The sequence below is a fragment of the Pituophis catenifer genome, unplaced genomic scaffold, assembly GCF_029215685.1.
Source record: "Pituophis catenifer annectens isolate HBS135680 unplaced genomic scaffold, rPitCat1.0.hap2 SCAF_1, whole genome shotgun sequence".
NCBI classification, from domain to species: domain Eukaryota; kingdom Metazoa; phylum Chordata; class Lepidosauria; order Squamata; family Colubridae; genus Pituophis; species Pituophis catenifer.
Genome location: NW_027256881.1, coordinates 7,116,398 through 7,131,712, shown reverse-complemented (window position 1 = coordinate 7,131,712; position 15,315 = coordinate 7,116,398). Strand labels below are relative to the sequence as shown.

Below are 15,315 nucleotides of genomic sequence, written 5' to 3'. Positions count from 1 at the left end.
TGTTATATGAACACAGAAATAGTTTAAGCCCCTTCCGGTTTGTACTTCAGTGTGACAAGTGGCTGCATGATTTCTCTCTTGTTCCATGTAAAATACAGTTGTCCATTACCTGAAAGCATTCATGGAATTACTGTAAAGAAAAATGTAGAAATTGGTTTTCAACTCTCCCTGACTTACCTTTTGTTTCTATGTGGTTAATTCCTATGTCATTCCTCTTGATGGGCGAGGGCAGTGGGTTTTTCATGAAAAACAAAAATCGAGAAAGCAGGAATTTTCCAGAACTTTGATTCCTAAAGTAAATGTCTGAAGCAATAATGGCCAATAAGAAGGCAGGTTCAGAGCTGCAGCTGCGAGAAGCAGGACCAAGTATCTGCTCTACATTTCCTAAAGTTACATCAGAAGCAGAGGGAAAACTTTTAGTCAAAGACACTGGGCAAAATCTCTTGATTTGTCCAAATGGGGTTGCTTCAATCATAGAAGGAATTATGAAAAATTTTGGGAGTCCTGGAAGTTTTTGGAGAATGTATAATAATTTTGGCAGTGGTTTGCTGTCCAAGCTTGTTTCAATTTAGTTTCTGAACGTTTCGTTACCAGACTAGGTAACGTCATCAGCAGAATTTCTTATCCTATTCTCCTTCGCTTATAAAATGTCTTGTGTGCCAGTTGGGTCAGTTGGTCGTGTGATTGGTTGTTCGTTTGGAGCTATATTTAAATTCTGAGCAGCTGATTGGTTCTCCTGTTGCTGTTCAGAATTTAAATATAGCTCCAAACGAACAACCAATCACACGACCAACTGACCCAACTGGCACACAAGACATTTTATAAGCGAAGGAGAATAGGACAAGAAAATCCTGTGATGATGTTATCTAGTCTGGTAACGAAACGTTCAGAAACTAAATTGAAACAAGCTTTGGAGAGCAAACCACTGCCAAAATCTAAAACCCAAGCTACAAGTATTTTCCATTATTTCAATGTATAATAGTGTCTACTTCGTCTACCTAAGGTTTCTTTGGGAGTTCCAATAAGACTCTCTGCTTTAGACTAAGGACAGGGTTTCTTAACCTTGGCAACGTTTAAGATGCGTGGACTTCAACTCCCAGAATTCCTCAACCGTCATGCTAGCTGGGGAATTCTAGGAGCTGGAAGTCCACACATCTTAAAAGTTGTCAAGATTGAGAAACAGTGGGCTAGAGACAGCAAAAAGGAACTTTTTCTTCACTGTCTCTTTTTGACATATGATAGCTGCATCAAGTGAGTGGTTTTGCTTGCTTCTTCCTGGGACCTGAGCCAGGCTTTCTCCAATGTTTCTCCTCTTGCAAAGTGCACCGTTCAAACAAAAACGTGTTGAGGGTTTTCCATATATCCGATTTGTGTAGAAGTGAGAATGAATGCTTGAGTTGGGCAGGGGAAGGACACCGGGAGGGATAGAGAGATGTACACATTATCCCTGTCCAGTAAATGTTTTGTATCTTTCCCCGAATCCTGACTGTTGATCGCTCATCTTACCTCTCTCATCTTGTGTCTGTGAAGCATCTCTGCCTTGCTCTAAATCAGCCGTTTTCATCCAACCTTCCTCGCCCAGGTACACATTCTCTAACTCTTTCTGCTCCTCCCCTTCCATCTGTTCCATTCCACTTGCATGAGCTATTGCTTTGGGAAAATGAAAGGAATTTTGTGTGTGTGTGGGTAACATGGCTAGTCAAAAGATGTCTACCCAGTTGAAGGACTTATCACAGGGAAGGAGGGTGTCCATTTATTCTCCATTGCACCCAAGGGCGGGACACGAAGCAATGGATGGGACCTCATCAGAGGGAAATTCAACCTGGAAATAAGGAGGGATTTCCTGTCAGTGAGAACGGCTTGTCTCCTGGAGCTCCATTGCTTTCAAAAAAAAAAAAGATTGGACAAACATTTGTGTGGGATGATTTAAGGACTCCTATCTTGGGCAAGGGATTTCAGTAGAAGACCTCCAAGGTCCCTTCTGGTCCTATGATTCTATGATTCCTTTGACAAAGGGAAATGCAGAACTCCAATGCCTGAGCCCAATGCTTCTGCTCCCATGTTGAAGAGACAGGGCATGTTCAAGAGCAGCAGGATGAATTGGGCCTCGAGTGGATGTCTATTCCATCTCTGATGGAGATCACTTAACCTCTAGTTCTATTCCCTTCCAAAGCCTCCGGGGTATTTCTCATACTTTCTTCAAAAGTTGCCATATATGATGGACTGTAGTGGATTGGATTCCCAAGAGGGAGGGGGCATGCATGGCAAGAGGAATAAGAGACAGCTCAGTCCTGATATGTTGTGTGAGAGAAAGAGAGTGAAAACAGGTAATAATTCTCAGAGTATATGGCAGTGCTTCAAGTTGGCAAGATTGATGTAAGGCCCTAAAACCGAGAAAGACATGTGGTGAGCTCTTTATTGCTCCACACCTATAAATAGAAACTTGCCAGGCTAAGCACTCTACTATCTGCATCTACTATATAGTAGTTCCCTGGGAACTACCCTGTTTCCCCGAAAATAAGACCCAACCGGAAAATAAGTCCTAGCATGATTTTTCAGGATGCTCGTAATATAAATTCTATCCCCAAAATAAGCCCCAGTTAAGATTGTCAGCCAGATGGATGCATTTAGTACTGTATTTCCCCAAAAATAAGACCTAATCAAAAAAATAAGCCCTAATGCGTCTTTTGGAGCAAAAATTAATATAAGACTTTTTCGGGGTCTTATTTTCGGGGAAATACGGTATTACGGAGGAACTGCCTTCACCCTCTTTCTCTCACACAACACATCTGCACTGACCTGCCTCTTATTCCTGTGGAATGCATCACTTCAATAAAATCCAAACCAAATGAAGTAGAACAAATAAATTATTAAATACACAGGGAGAGAACACAAATTTAGGTGATTTTAATGTTACTCAAGTTTTACATCAAATTTAGTTTCTGCCCTGGCCTATCCACTTTTGGGAGTGTTTCCCTGGAGTGCCACGTGCAACCTTCACCCCCAAAATGTTGGTGCGCCTCCGAGGCATAGATTCGGAGGTCATTCTGGACTGGTGTCTTGGATTTTAGCAAATAATATCATTGTTACAGGAAAAGCAGAGTCTTAGAAAACAGTGAAATCCTACCCCATTGAGATCTTATGATGAAGTTTGAAAAAGGCAAGGATCCCAGTTGAGTCCTGCAGACTTTTTCCCAGAAAGGCCCAACTCAAGGAATCTTTTTGGCCATTGTTCTGCAGGGACTGGTATTCAGAGGCAGAACAATAGCAATAGCAATAACACTCAGACATATATACCGTCCCATGGTGCTTTACAGCACTCTTTAAGTGGTTTATAGCATCAGCATCTTGCCCCCAACAATCTGGGTCCTGGTGTTACCGACTGCAGAAGGCTGGAGGACTGAGTCAACCTTGAGCCCTGTCAGGATCGAACTCCAGGCTGTGGGCAGAGTCAGCCTGCAATACTACATTCTAACCCCTGCGCCACCAGGGCTCCTGAATAGAAGTTCCCTTTGGCTCTTTGGGTTACCAACTTTAATGGATGTATTCTTCACTGGTTTTTCTTTGCTAGCATTGCTCTCCTTATTCTGTGGTCTTCCTAGCTCCAAAATCTTGATGTTTAAGAGGGTGAAGTTGTTTGGATCTCTCTCATAACAGAGACCCAGATCCAAACCATTATTGAATCTAGGACATTCCAGGCATGTTGGAGCACAACTGCCATAGTTCTGAGCCAGCATGGCCTTGGGGATTATGAGAGATGTGCAAGGATGGGCTGCTGGGGGTCCGCAGGGGTTCGGGAGAACCTCTAGCTAAGATTGTGTGCAGTTCAGAGAACCCCCAAATCCCACTCCTGGCTGGTCCCACCCACCCAGCCCCGCCCTTTCCAGGAGTCCCCATGCGGCCCATTTTGGATGCAGGTAAGTGCAGGGCCCGTGCGGAGGCTCGGGGAGGGCGAAAAATGGGCCTCCTGGAAGTTTGGGAAGGCCAGAAATGGACCCGTTTCCAGCCTCCAGAGGGCCTTCGGAGACTGGGAAGGCCGTTTTCGCCCTCCCGGAGGTTCGAAGAAAGCCTCCAGAGCCCAGGGAGGGCAGAAATGCCCCCTCCCCACTGTGGTGCAGGAGGCCGACTAGGCCACGCCCAACATGGCCACGCCCACCCAGCAACAGGGCAGAGAACCCCTTTTTGAAGCCCACCCCTGGAGATGTGGCTTAGCACACAATTAGCTACCAAATCACCTCCATGTGTCACAGATATGTCTCACCTACTTGTAACTGCTCAAATCATTGCAATCTCTGAGGAGAAGAGTAGCGGAGAGGAAGCTGTTCACTCAGGGAAAATGTCTGTTCTGTGAGGTTATCACAGAGACTCAATTTAATAAGAATTGCTTTGTTTCTTAACCCCAATATTTGTCCCCCGTTTCTTTGAGGTTTTCAGATTATCATCAGTAAAAACCTTGCCTCTGGGCAGACTTATTTACATGCAGAAAAAGTGGCAACTCACACAATTGCTGCCAAGAATATAGTGGGTATATATTTCTTTTCCTACTGCAGGACATACTAATCCGAGTAACACCTGGGGAAGCTAGCCAAAGGATTACAAGAACTGTTCGTCCTTGCACAGTTCTGCAAGGACTCCGTGCTACATTTTGACAACTCAGTCTCCCCTTTATTCCCTTTCTTGTCCATATTCGGGGCAGGACATTAGTTTGGAGCTGATGTTACAGAATCAACAGTCAAATCTTGCTTTCATTTCTTGGAAAGACTGATCCTTGCCCTGCTAATTCTAGTTAGAGTCCTTTGTGCATGTTAAACTCTACACTTTGGGGATTGGAGCGAGGCAAGGTGGAAGTGTAGTGAATTCTGGAGCTCTGCCATTGTTGAGTCACAACTCCATCCCCGGTCCTTATCTTTCTAAGAAGGTTGGGTTAATAGGAAAGTTAGCATGAACCACGTTGCTTCAGCAGTGGTGGAAGTTCATCTGAGAAGCTTTAGCTGTGGTGGAAGTCCATCTGAGAAGTGTTAGCCATGGTGGAAGACTTTCTGAGAAGTTACTGTTTGAATCCGTCTGGAACCTGTCTCTTTGGTGGAGTTCTTGATGGTCTCAGAGCTTGATTGTTTAGAATAGAATAGAATAACAGAGTTGGAAGGGACCTTGGAGGTCTTCTAGTCCAACCCCCTGCTTAGGCAGGAAACCTTACACCACTTCAGACAAATGGTTATCTAACATCTTCTTAAAAACGTCCAGTTTTGGAGCATTCACAACTTCTGCAGGCAAGTTGTTCCACTGATTAATTGTTCTAACTGTCAGGAAATTTCTCCTTATTTCTAAGTTGCTTCTCTCCTTGATTAGTTTCCACCCATTGCTTCTTGTCCTGCCCTCAGGGGCTTTGGAACATAGTTTGACTCCCTCTTCTTTGTGGCAACCCCTGAGATATTGGAAGACTGCTATCATGTCTCCCCTAGTCCTTCTTTTCATTAAGCTAGACATACCCAGTTCCTGCAACTGTTCTTCATATGTTTTAGCCTCCAGTCCCCTAATCATCTTTGTTGCTCTTCTCTGCACTCTTTCTAGAGTCTCCACATCTTTTTTACATCATGGTGACCAAAACTGGATGCAGTATTCCAAGTGTGGCCTTCCCAAGGCCTTATAAAGTGGTATCAACACTTCATGTGGTCTTGATTCTATTCCTCTGTTTATGCAAATGTGTTGGCCTTTCTGGCAGCTGCAGCACACTGCTGGCTCATATTTAAATAGTTGTCTACTAGGACTCCAAGATCCCTCTCACAGTTACTACTATTGAGCAAGGTACCACATATACGGTACCTGTGCATTTGGTTTTTCTTGCCTAAATGTAGAACCTTTGTTTGTAGACATTTCATTACCCAACTAGGTAGCATCCTCAGTGCACTGTTGGGGAGTGAAACATCCACAAACAAACGTCCAAAAGACCAAACATAAGTCTCACCTGTAATCAATGTACATCCCCCGTACCCTGCATTTCTCAAATCACCTTCAAGAATCGGCTTTCCAAACTGATAACTGATAATCCCCAAGTTCAAAAATGATTATAGCAGGTAATTCCAACTCTAGGATGGGACTGAATGATAAGTTTCTTCTTAAACACTGGCAAACCTCATTCTTCCTCCTTGCTAAACCACCCATCTTTGTTAAGACAATGTACAGGTAGTCCTTGACTTACAACCGTTCATTTAGTAACCGGTCAGTTACAACAGCACTGAAAAAGGTGGACTGTGACCATTTTTCACACAACAGCATTCTCCAGGGTCATGTGATCAAAATTCAGACACTTGTCAAGTGGCTCATATTTATGACGGTTGCAGTGTCCTGGGGTCATGTGATCAGCTTTTGCAACCTTCTGATAAGCAGAGTCAACGAGGAAGCCAGATTCACTTAACAACCGTGGCAAGAAAAGATTGTAAACTGGGGCAAAACTCACTTAACAACTGTCTTGCATAGCAACAGAAATGTTGGGCTCAGTCGTGATTCTAAGTCAAGGACTAACTATATTAGCCCTGGAGATTGAAGATAGTTCCATCTGGCTATGATATTCGGGTTACAGACAATTACTAAATGGCTCTCCCCTAGGAGATTCTGAGTTACCGTATATTAGGGACATTCTCCTATCTGCTCCATATCTTTTTAAATATTTGGATGGTCCCCAGTTTTAAAGTGATAGGAGAAAGAAGGAAATAATTCTATTCCCCCCCCATATCTGCATATATGTTCTGTCTTAATCCCGTAGTTGACTTTTTAAAAAAATTCTGCTCCCAAAAGCTGTCAATACTTTATTCTTCCTTCTTTAGAGAATACTTAAGTCCTTTGAACCATTTCTATAATTTTCTCCCCGTGAATGTTAGCTTACATCTTCTCGTAGGAGTATTTGAACTTCTCTTTCCATCCTCTTCCTTTTTCTCATTTCCTGACCCATTTCTCTCTTTCCTTCCAAACCTTTTCTTATCCCCTCACATTCATTTGATTTAAAACAGGATTGTCCCACCTTGGCGACTTTGACTGGTTGTGGAATTCTGGGAGTACCGTAGAAGTCTACAAATCTTAAAAGTCCCAAGGTGGGACTGGCCCCTGATTTAAAATCTCAAATATACTCTCTCTCCAGAAAGAGATGCAAGTTACATATCCTTTGGGTAAGATTCAGTTCACACCCTTAATTTATACTGAAAGGGGGGGGGGACAGAGTATTTGGGGGTTAGCCGGAGCACAGAAATGGAGGGGTTGCGACCTCTTGTTGAATCACAAACTGAGCTGGAACTAGATGATCCCTCTTTTTTAAAAAAAAAAATGAAATACTTTTTGGTGGGAAGGTTTTGAGTCAGCGTTTCAATCCTTAGCCCTCGCCCCACAAACCTTCAGGCCTCCATTTTGTATTCTGTGACTTCCCTTCTCATAAGTGTTGCCCTGACAGATAATCTATGAAGATGCTCAATCATCCAAGCCATGGCGGTCCCAAAAGGTGTTTTCCAAAAGGCAACTGGACACGATGGTTCCCCCCCCCCTTGAAAACGTTTCTGAAGTTTTTGCAGGGTACCCATTTCATTTTTAAATTCCTCCCTAAATTGGATTGATATTCCCCTGCTTAAGGAGAGAAGAAAGGATTTAATGGTGGAAATAGGTACAAACCTATCCAAAACGCTGGTCTTTAAATCTCTGAAAAATAGGGTGCTCTCCATCTTAGGGGATATGGTGGACTTTAAACTCAAGAAGCACCCAGATTGCCTCTTAACTGCTCCTTTCCCAGTGCCTGATCTTGCAAGCCACAAGGATTCCATAGATATAGATATAGATATATAAATTTAAAAGTTATGCAGTCCATTTCCCTGGAACTGGGTGGTACCAGTAGCCTGAGCTACCTATGTTTGGTAGCCAGCAGGATGGTTGGAGGTTGGAGGTTGGACCCCAAGAATGTGGGGAGTGCTTAGGTTTCTGCTGCCTTCCAGTTCAATTCGGCTCCATATGCACTTCTATGCACTCCTTCCTTCCTTCCTTCCTTCCTTCCTTCCTTCCTTCCTTCCTTCCTTCCTTCCTTCCTTTTGAAACACCCTTGATGCAGCCAAGTTACCTTATTTTACCATTTGTATAATCAACCGCCCAAGGTTTTACGCTCATTTGCGTACCGGTGCCTCTTTCTTTCTTGATGCATTTCTTTTTTTTCAAGGAATCGACAAGGAGAACGTGGAACTGTCTCCAACAGCCGCACACGCCAACAGCGGAAGGACTCGCCATGGCTCAGCTAGCCAAGTGCAGAAGCAACGGAGCACCGGCAGTTTCAAGCGCCACAGTGTTAAGAAGATGATGTGAAGCTTTTTCCTTTTTTAAAAAAACAAAAACCTGACTTATTCCCTCTGGCCCCACTTCCCCAAAACAATCATGCCGCACTTAAATTTGATCCTCCCACCTCCTCACCCCTGTCCAACATGGTGCCAGGCAATTAACTTTTGAAACGGTTCTTGTACATTTATTTTGGATTTTCACTTCGATTTCATACAGCTGCCTTTTTTTTTTTTTTTAAAGACTTGCTCCTCCTCTGATCATTTTCAAAACCAGTGATTTCAAAGCTGACGAGTGGGACTACGTGAGGAACTGGAAAAAAATAAAATGAATTATAGGCAGAAGTGATGATAATTGTATCCGAAGACACAGAAATCATGGTCATCTTCCTTCGGATAGCTTCATATTTTTTTTCTTTTTGTAAATTGAGGGATTATTTTGATTTGGGGGGAGGTGTTTCTTTTTTTACAGCTTATTTTGTGTCTACTTTTTAAAGTGTTAATATTCAATCTTGTTTGCACACTAGTGAGATTTTTTTGGGCCAATAAACTTGCATAGTGTAGAGTCCTCTTTAGCTGTGGACTTCCTTTTACTGGTCCTCTGAGCCCAGTTCTGAATGTTGTAAGTTGTAAGGGGAACACAGTTTAGATGGTCAAGATATACTCCTTTATTTGATCATCTAGACCGGTGTTCCCTAACCATGGCAATTTCCAGGTGTGTGGACTTCAACACCCAGAATTCTCTTCAATGGCCCCGCTAGCTGTGGAATTTGCCATGGTTGAGAAATACTGAGCTAGATATTTGAGGAGATGGTGTATCCCTTGATGCTTCCAAAAATAGCACCTTGTGCAAGATTGAACAAACTCTTTGAGTTTTGTTAAACTTTCCATCACTTTGTTTTTTAGATTCCCTAGAGCCTAGACAAACTGTGCATGGATACCTGCATGCACACACACACACACACACACACACACACACACACACACACACACACTCTCATACACACATATACACCCTTCTGGCTGACCTAAATTATGGTAAGTGCTTTTATAGAACATTTTTTGATTGCTATGCTGCATACACTTCACAGTAAAATAGAAGTAATAAACAGAGAAAAATCGGTGGCCCATAACCACCCCCCGGAATTTTATGGCGAAAAGAAAGTGGAATATCCTAGATTTGCTGTTTTCTCTGACATTTTGACACTTGCTTTCCACCAAGCACCACCAAGTTTGAGAAGCCTCAGCCGACAAAACAACAAAACATACTAGCTTTACCATGCCAACTTTGTCCAAAAAGGCTCCATCTGTCTGAATTTGGAAAGCCATCACCTCTTGATTTTAAACAGGGAAAAAACCCCCCAGAAATGAATTAACTGTTGAAAGTTATACTCCCACTCCTCCACAAATAACCAAACTACCCCTAAGGCCCCTGTAATGAACTTTCAGTGCGGATTTTCAGTAAGTGAAATTCCACAGCTAAATCTTTCAGAGATGGTACAATGAAGGTCCAGATTTATTACTGTCAGGTAGCATGTTATATTAGCAATTCATTCAACGCGTAGTTGTGTTTTTGTATATATAAAAATAATTGCTTTTATTGTATCAGTACGGAGAAGAACTGTTGAATCTTGTTACGTCAGGGGAGGTGGGCTGCGAATACAGTGTCAGATGCCAACTGTCTGCCAAACCAAGAAAAGTCACAAGAAGTTGATTGGGAAAGAGAGGATTCCCTTGGTCCATTGGATCTGTAGCCGAATTAATTGAAGCACGAGTGGAGAAGATGGAAGAGGAAGTTCCTTCAGGCTTTAAGTGAAGATTTCTGTATTCCGAAGAGGCCCAGCATTGTCCCAAGACTCAGGTTCTTTCCTGGTCTCTTTGTGATGTATGTTGTCGTGCCAAATCCGATTGTTTTGGAGAAGTTACACCTACTCTGCCAAAATTGCTCCATGTGCCACACAGATGACACAACCACATGCCAAAATCAGTGGTGTGGAAAGGTGGAAGCCAAGTGGATTATCACTGAGTGCCAAGAAACGTCGGTGAGTTGGGGAAGTTTCCCTGGCAGTCAAGGAAGGCTCTTCAAAAAAGGGCCCCAAATCTTTTGGACTTCCGTCTGGTTACCTGCATCCGTTCTGTAACCTGAACCACACCTGGAGAGGTGGCTCCATCTAAAGCCAAACATCTTATTCCAAAGAAGCCTGTTTATTCTAGACTGGCCTTTTCTGGATGTAGGAGGACTGCTGCTCCTAAAATTTCCAGCCAATGGGATGTTTGGTCTTGCCTGGAAACTTTGGAAACCAGATTGTATTTATATCAATCAATTAAGGGAGGCCAAAGTTTTCCACCTGTAGAATGAGACATGCTGGCGGTATTAGTTAGGGATTTCGAGAGATGTAGTCCAATATCTTTAGAGCAGGGCTCTCCAACCCTGGCAACTTTTAAGACTAGTGGACCACCTCCCAGAATCCTTTAGCTAGCCATGCTGGCTGAGGAATTCTGGGAGTTGAAGTCCACAAGGATTAAAATTGCCAGGTTTGGAGATCCCTGCTCTAAAAGCTGACGAAAGCTGATAACAGTAGCCTCTAGGTTACTTATTGACATTGGGATGAGTAAATGTCCTACTCCAGAAGGAGTTGAGAAGAAGCCCTCTGCTTTGTATCCTCCTCCTCCTCCTCTGCTAATCCAAAAATAAGAATCTCCAGTCAAGTTAGCTTTTTTTGAGTTGCTGTAACTGCTTTGCCGAGGGAACTTTTAAGAGGCATAGATTCAGACTAGTCGTAAGAACATTTTAAATTCCTTTTTAGAGTTAGTTTCATTGCAGCATCTTTGCGGTCCACTGTGACCACAGCTGGGAAGCTTTTCACCTGCAGGAGGAAAAAAAGTTTGAGCCTTTTCTGGGTATTAGGGGACCTTCTGAAGTCTTGTGGGCTCAGCTTTACAAAGAAAAGGGGTGGTAGAGGGGTTTTGTGGGGAGGGACAGGCATGGCACAGGAATAGCAGTATGAATGCACCCAGATGTGCTCCCCATGGCATGTAGCTAAGTCTCCCCTTATTAGAAACCATCAGGATAGGTTCACACATCAAATCTGAGCTGAAGTAAGGCTGGAGAGTTTGTGGTTCAGAAACCCAGCCATGCTGGATGAGCTTGGACAACACTTTAAAGCAGGGGTGTCCAACTCTGGCAACTTTTTAAGACTTGTGGACTTCAGTTGCTGGCTGGGGAATTCTGGGAATTGAAGCCCACAAGTCTTAAAGTTGCTGAGGTTGGACACCCCTGCTTTGAAACCACAGCTAGTCCTCCACGTATGACCACAACTGAGCCCAACATTTCTCTTAAGTGAGACATTTGTTAAAGTTTTGCTCCTTTTTATGACCTTTCTTGCCCCGGTTGTTAAGTGAATCACTACAGTTGATAAGCTAGTAGCCCGGTTGTTAAGTGAATCTGGCTTCCCCATTGATTTTGCTTGTGAGAAGGTCGTAAAAGGTGATCACATAACCTTGTGACCTAGCAGCGGTCATAAATATGAACCAGTTGCCAAACCTTGGAATTTTGATCACATGATGATGGGGATGCTACAAAGGTCATAACTGTGAAAAACGGTCATAAGTCACATTTTACAGGGCCATTGTAACTTTGAACAGTCACTAAACAAACTGTTGTAAGTCGAGGACTACCTATGTACGTATTTGTTTGAGCCTGTTTATGGAAACACAGCCAGCCAACCATGTTTTCTCAATTTGGGTTTAGGATTGAGCGCGTTGTAGGAAGACAGTCCAAAGTGTGACTTGTTTCAGCCTGACCATTTCTCTGAGCCGAGCCAGAGAAGTTGGGGTCCCAGTCTCTCTCTTCCTTTCCAAAATGCTGCAAGACTTTTGGGTATGGTAAGGTTAACCCAGGTTGGGATAAAATCAGTGGTGGGATTCAGCCAGTTCGCACCACTTCGGGAGAACCGGTTGTTAACTTTCTGAGCAGTTCGGTGAATTGGTTATTGGAAGAAATAATTAGGGCAGAGAACCGGTTGTTAAATTATTTGAATCCCACCACTGGATAAAATGTATGATCCTCTCCAGTGTAGATTTGAAATAAGACCGATAGAAAAATTGTGCCTAAGATAGCTTGGACAACACAAAAACTGAACCGCTTGAGAGCCCCTGAGATCACAATTGGCAGTTTTAGAAGATGTCAACCTAAATTAGCCTCCCTACATTGCCCTCTCAATCAGCCTGGAAATGCTTGTTCCCTCCACCAGGGGGCAGAAGTGGTGCACCCTCCTATTTTAAAACAACCCCTTCTGGCTAAGTTGCTCAGTGCCTTAACTGTTTGCTTCCTTTCATTTTGGGAGGGGGAGCATCCTCTCCACTGTGTCTCCCCCCCCCGCTGAAGCCCTTTCCCCCCATTTTTTCTTGTCTTCTCCCCTCTTGGTATCGGCCACACCGGACGGTAGACCCTCAAATGCCCCCTTGCTTTAAAACAGGGGTGTCCATCCAATCTTGGCAACCTTAAGACCTGTGAACTTCAACTCCCAAAATTCGTCAGCCAGCTGTTCTGGCTGAGGGATTCTGGGAGTTGAGGTCCACAAATCTTAAAAAGTTGGAGAAGTCAGACATGCCTGCTTTAAAAGTTTCCTTTTCCTTTTTTTTAAGTTGGAGGAGGCATGGGGGGGGGGAACCCGAGATACTTCAGCCAATCAAAATTGCCTCCAAAAATATGACAACAAGCGTAGGAGAGGGGGAAAGTGTGTGTCCTTTGCCGAGCGGGTAGTTGCCTGGTGAGTATCCATGTGCCTTCTCTTTTTAAAGGATAGATCCATGAAACAAAGCGTTCCTGCGTAACTTGCTGGAGAGTAGAGTGATTTCCTGTCTGTGCAAAGCCTAGTGTGAATTTGCACTTCTCAACCAGCATGTCTCAACTTCTGGTTATCAGCAGGTGTTGGCAGAGGGCTAGAAACTTGACTGTGTTACAACTGACCAATCCTAGTGGGATTTCAGTATCATGAAAACCTAGTTTTGTCCTGCAGTGTAGAACTGACAGAACTTCAAGGGGGAGGGGGGAGTTAAATTTTGACACTCCTTGTTAAAGCATAGTTTCCGAGTGGGCTTTGGAAGTACTGTAAATATTTAGCAGGTTGCAGGGATTTTGTTTTGTGTGTTTTTCTGCCTTCCTTGATTTTGAATTTCAGACATGATGCAATTTTTTTTTTTTTGAACGTGTGCCTGTGTGCATAAAAATTCCTTTAAAACCATCTGTGCTTTCCAACTCGGATGTGCATCCTTTTCTTTTCCATAAGCAGGGAACATTTGAACTCCCACGTGCTACAGGATGGAATATTTGAGGATACGGCTGGTGCTCTTCTCTGGATCTGTTTGTGGGGGATTAGAGACATTTTCGCCCTACCATACCCCAACATCGTTTCTGCTTTAATTTTGCCTTCCCCGCCCCCATGAAGCACGTCTTAATGTTATGCAACAGACTTTAACAGAACTCACTTTTTTGCATTTGCCACATCCTTTTTTTAATGCCGTATATTCACCCTGTAAATATTTTTGTGTAAAATTTGACAGAAAAAAAAGTATATTTACTATACTGTAAATACATGTGACAATATATTGTATTATTTTGCTTTTTGTAAAGCAGTTAGTTGCTGTACATGTATAACATAACAAGATTTGATTATCTTTAGTGTTTAGTAACGGTTAATGTACGACCTTCCTCCTTTCCCACTGTTGCATTCTGTCATTTAAAGGAAGCAATGCTGTGTACTATAAACTTAACACCATGTATTATAAACCTTACTACTTCCCATTCCAAGACTCTGTTTTGAAAACTGGATTTTTTTTTCTCCCTCCCTGTGTCTAGATCCTCTACTACTGCAAGGCAATGCATGTGTGAGCTCTACAGATTGGAAGATGAATGATTGGGTGACTGGAAGAATGGGTATCCGCATACATTTGGATAGACATGGATCACAGAGAGACAATATTCTCTAATCCAGGGGTCTCCAACCTTGGCAACTTTAAGACCTGTGGACTTCAACTCCCAGAAGCTGATTGAGGAATTCTGGGAATTGAAGTCCACAGGTCTTAAAAGTTGCCAAGGTTGGAGACCCCTGCTCTAATCAATGTCCTTCCCATCACATGCATAGTACCTACACACACTTCATGCATGTGCTTCATTTTTTAAAAATTTTTATTTTATTTATATCCCACCTTTATTATTTTTATAAATAATTCAAGGAGGCGAACACACACAATACTCTTTCCTCCTCTTTTTAATGCAACAACTCCACCCCTGTGAGAGAGGTTGGGCAGAGAGAAGAAATGGCCCAAAGTCACCAAATTTGTTTTCATGCCTAAAGTGGGATTAGAATCACTATCATTTTCTAATGATTGGCAAAAGTTACCCAACCGGGTTTCATGCTGTTGGAAGAAATGTCCTTCTGGGTTCAGTTCCAAATGGGAGAAAAGACACTGGATTCATGGAAGTTGCTTGGAAAGAAGGTTTATTGATGAACAGGATCACACGGTTTGAGATCCTGGGCAGAGAAGGTCAGAGATACTGAGAGTGCCTGGGTTTTATACCCTCTCTTGGGCTTTGAATTTGAGCTTGTGTTCTGATTGGTTGTCAGACTCCCATGGGGCCATGCAGGGGTAACTTTGTAGGTTGTCTATGTCCCAGGCTTGGTTGAGCCTTGCTGGGTGATGATGTAATGAAAAGGCTTTGGGCAATTCCTATTATGGCTCTGCCTGCAGGAGGTAGATCTTTGTTATGTAGCATAGACTGGCCCAGGCCTTAATGGCCCATTGGCAAAGGTGGGAGGCTGAGTTTCTGCCTCCCTTTTAGGGGAAATAATCTGCCCTTTTAATATTTCCTAAAATTTCTCATTTTCCTAGGAGAGGGGTAGATGCTACCTTCCTACACTTCCCATATGGAGAGCATTCTACAATCTCTCCCACAACTGGTGTGTTTGCTAATCCTGCAGGTAAATTTACCCTGGAAGTCTTTGTAACG

At 43.1% G+C, this 15,315-nt stretch overlaps 1 protein-coding gene across 1 annotated transcript in view; it reads left to right on the top strand.

Annotated features, from left to right (window-relative positions):
• Positions 1 to 14,117, top strand: part of NF1 (neurofibromin 1) — a 246,119-nt gene extending 232,002 nt beyond the window's left edge. Inside the window, exon 58 of the mRNA XM_070932037.1 lies at positions 8,192 to 14,117. Within this exon, the coding sequence (XP_070788138.1) occupies positions 8,192 to 8,334 (143 nt within the window). The 3' untranslated portion in view covers positions 8,335 to 14,117. The remainder of the gene's footprint in view (positions 1 to 8,191) is intronic.
• Positions 14,118 to 15,315: the final 1,198 nt, after the last annotated feature.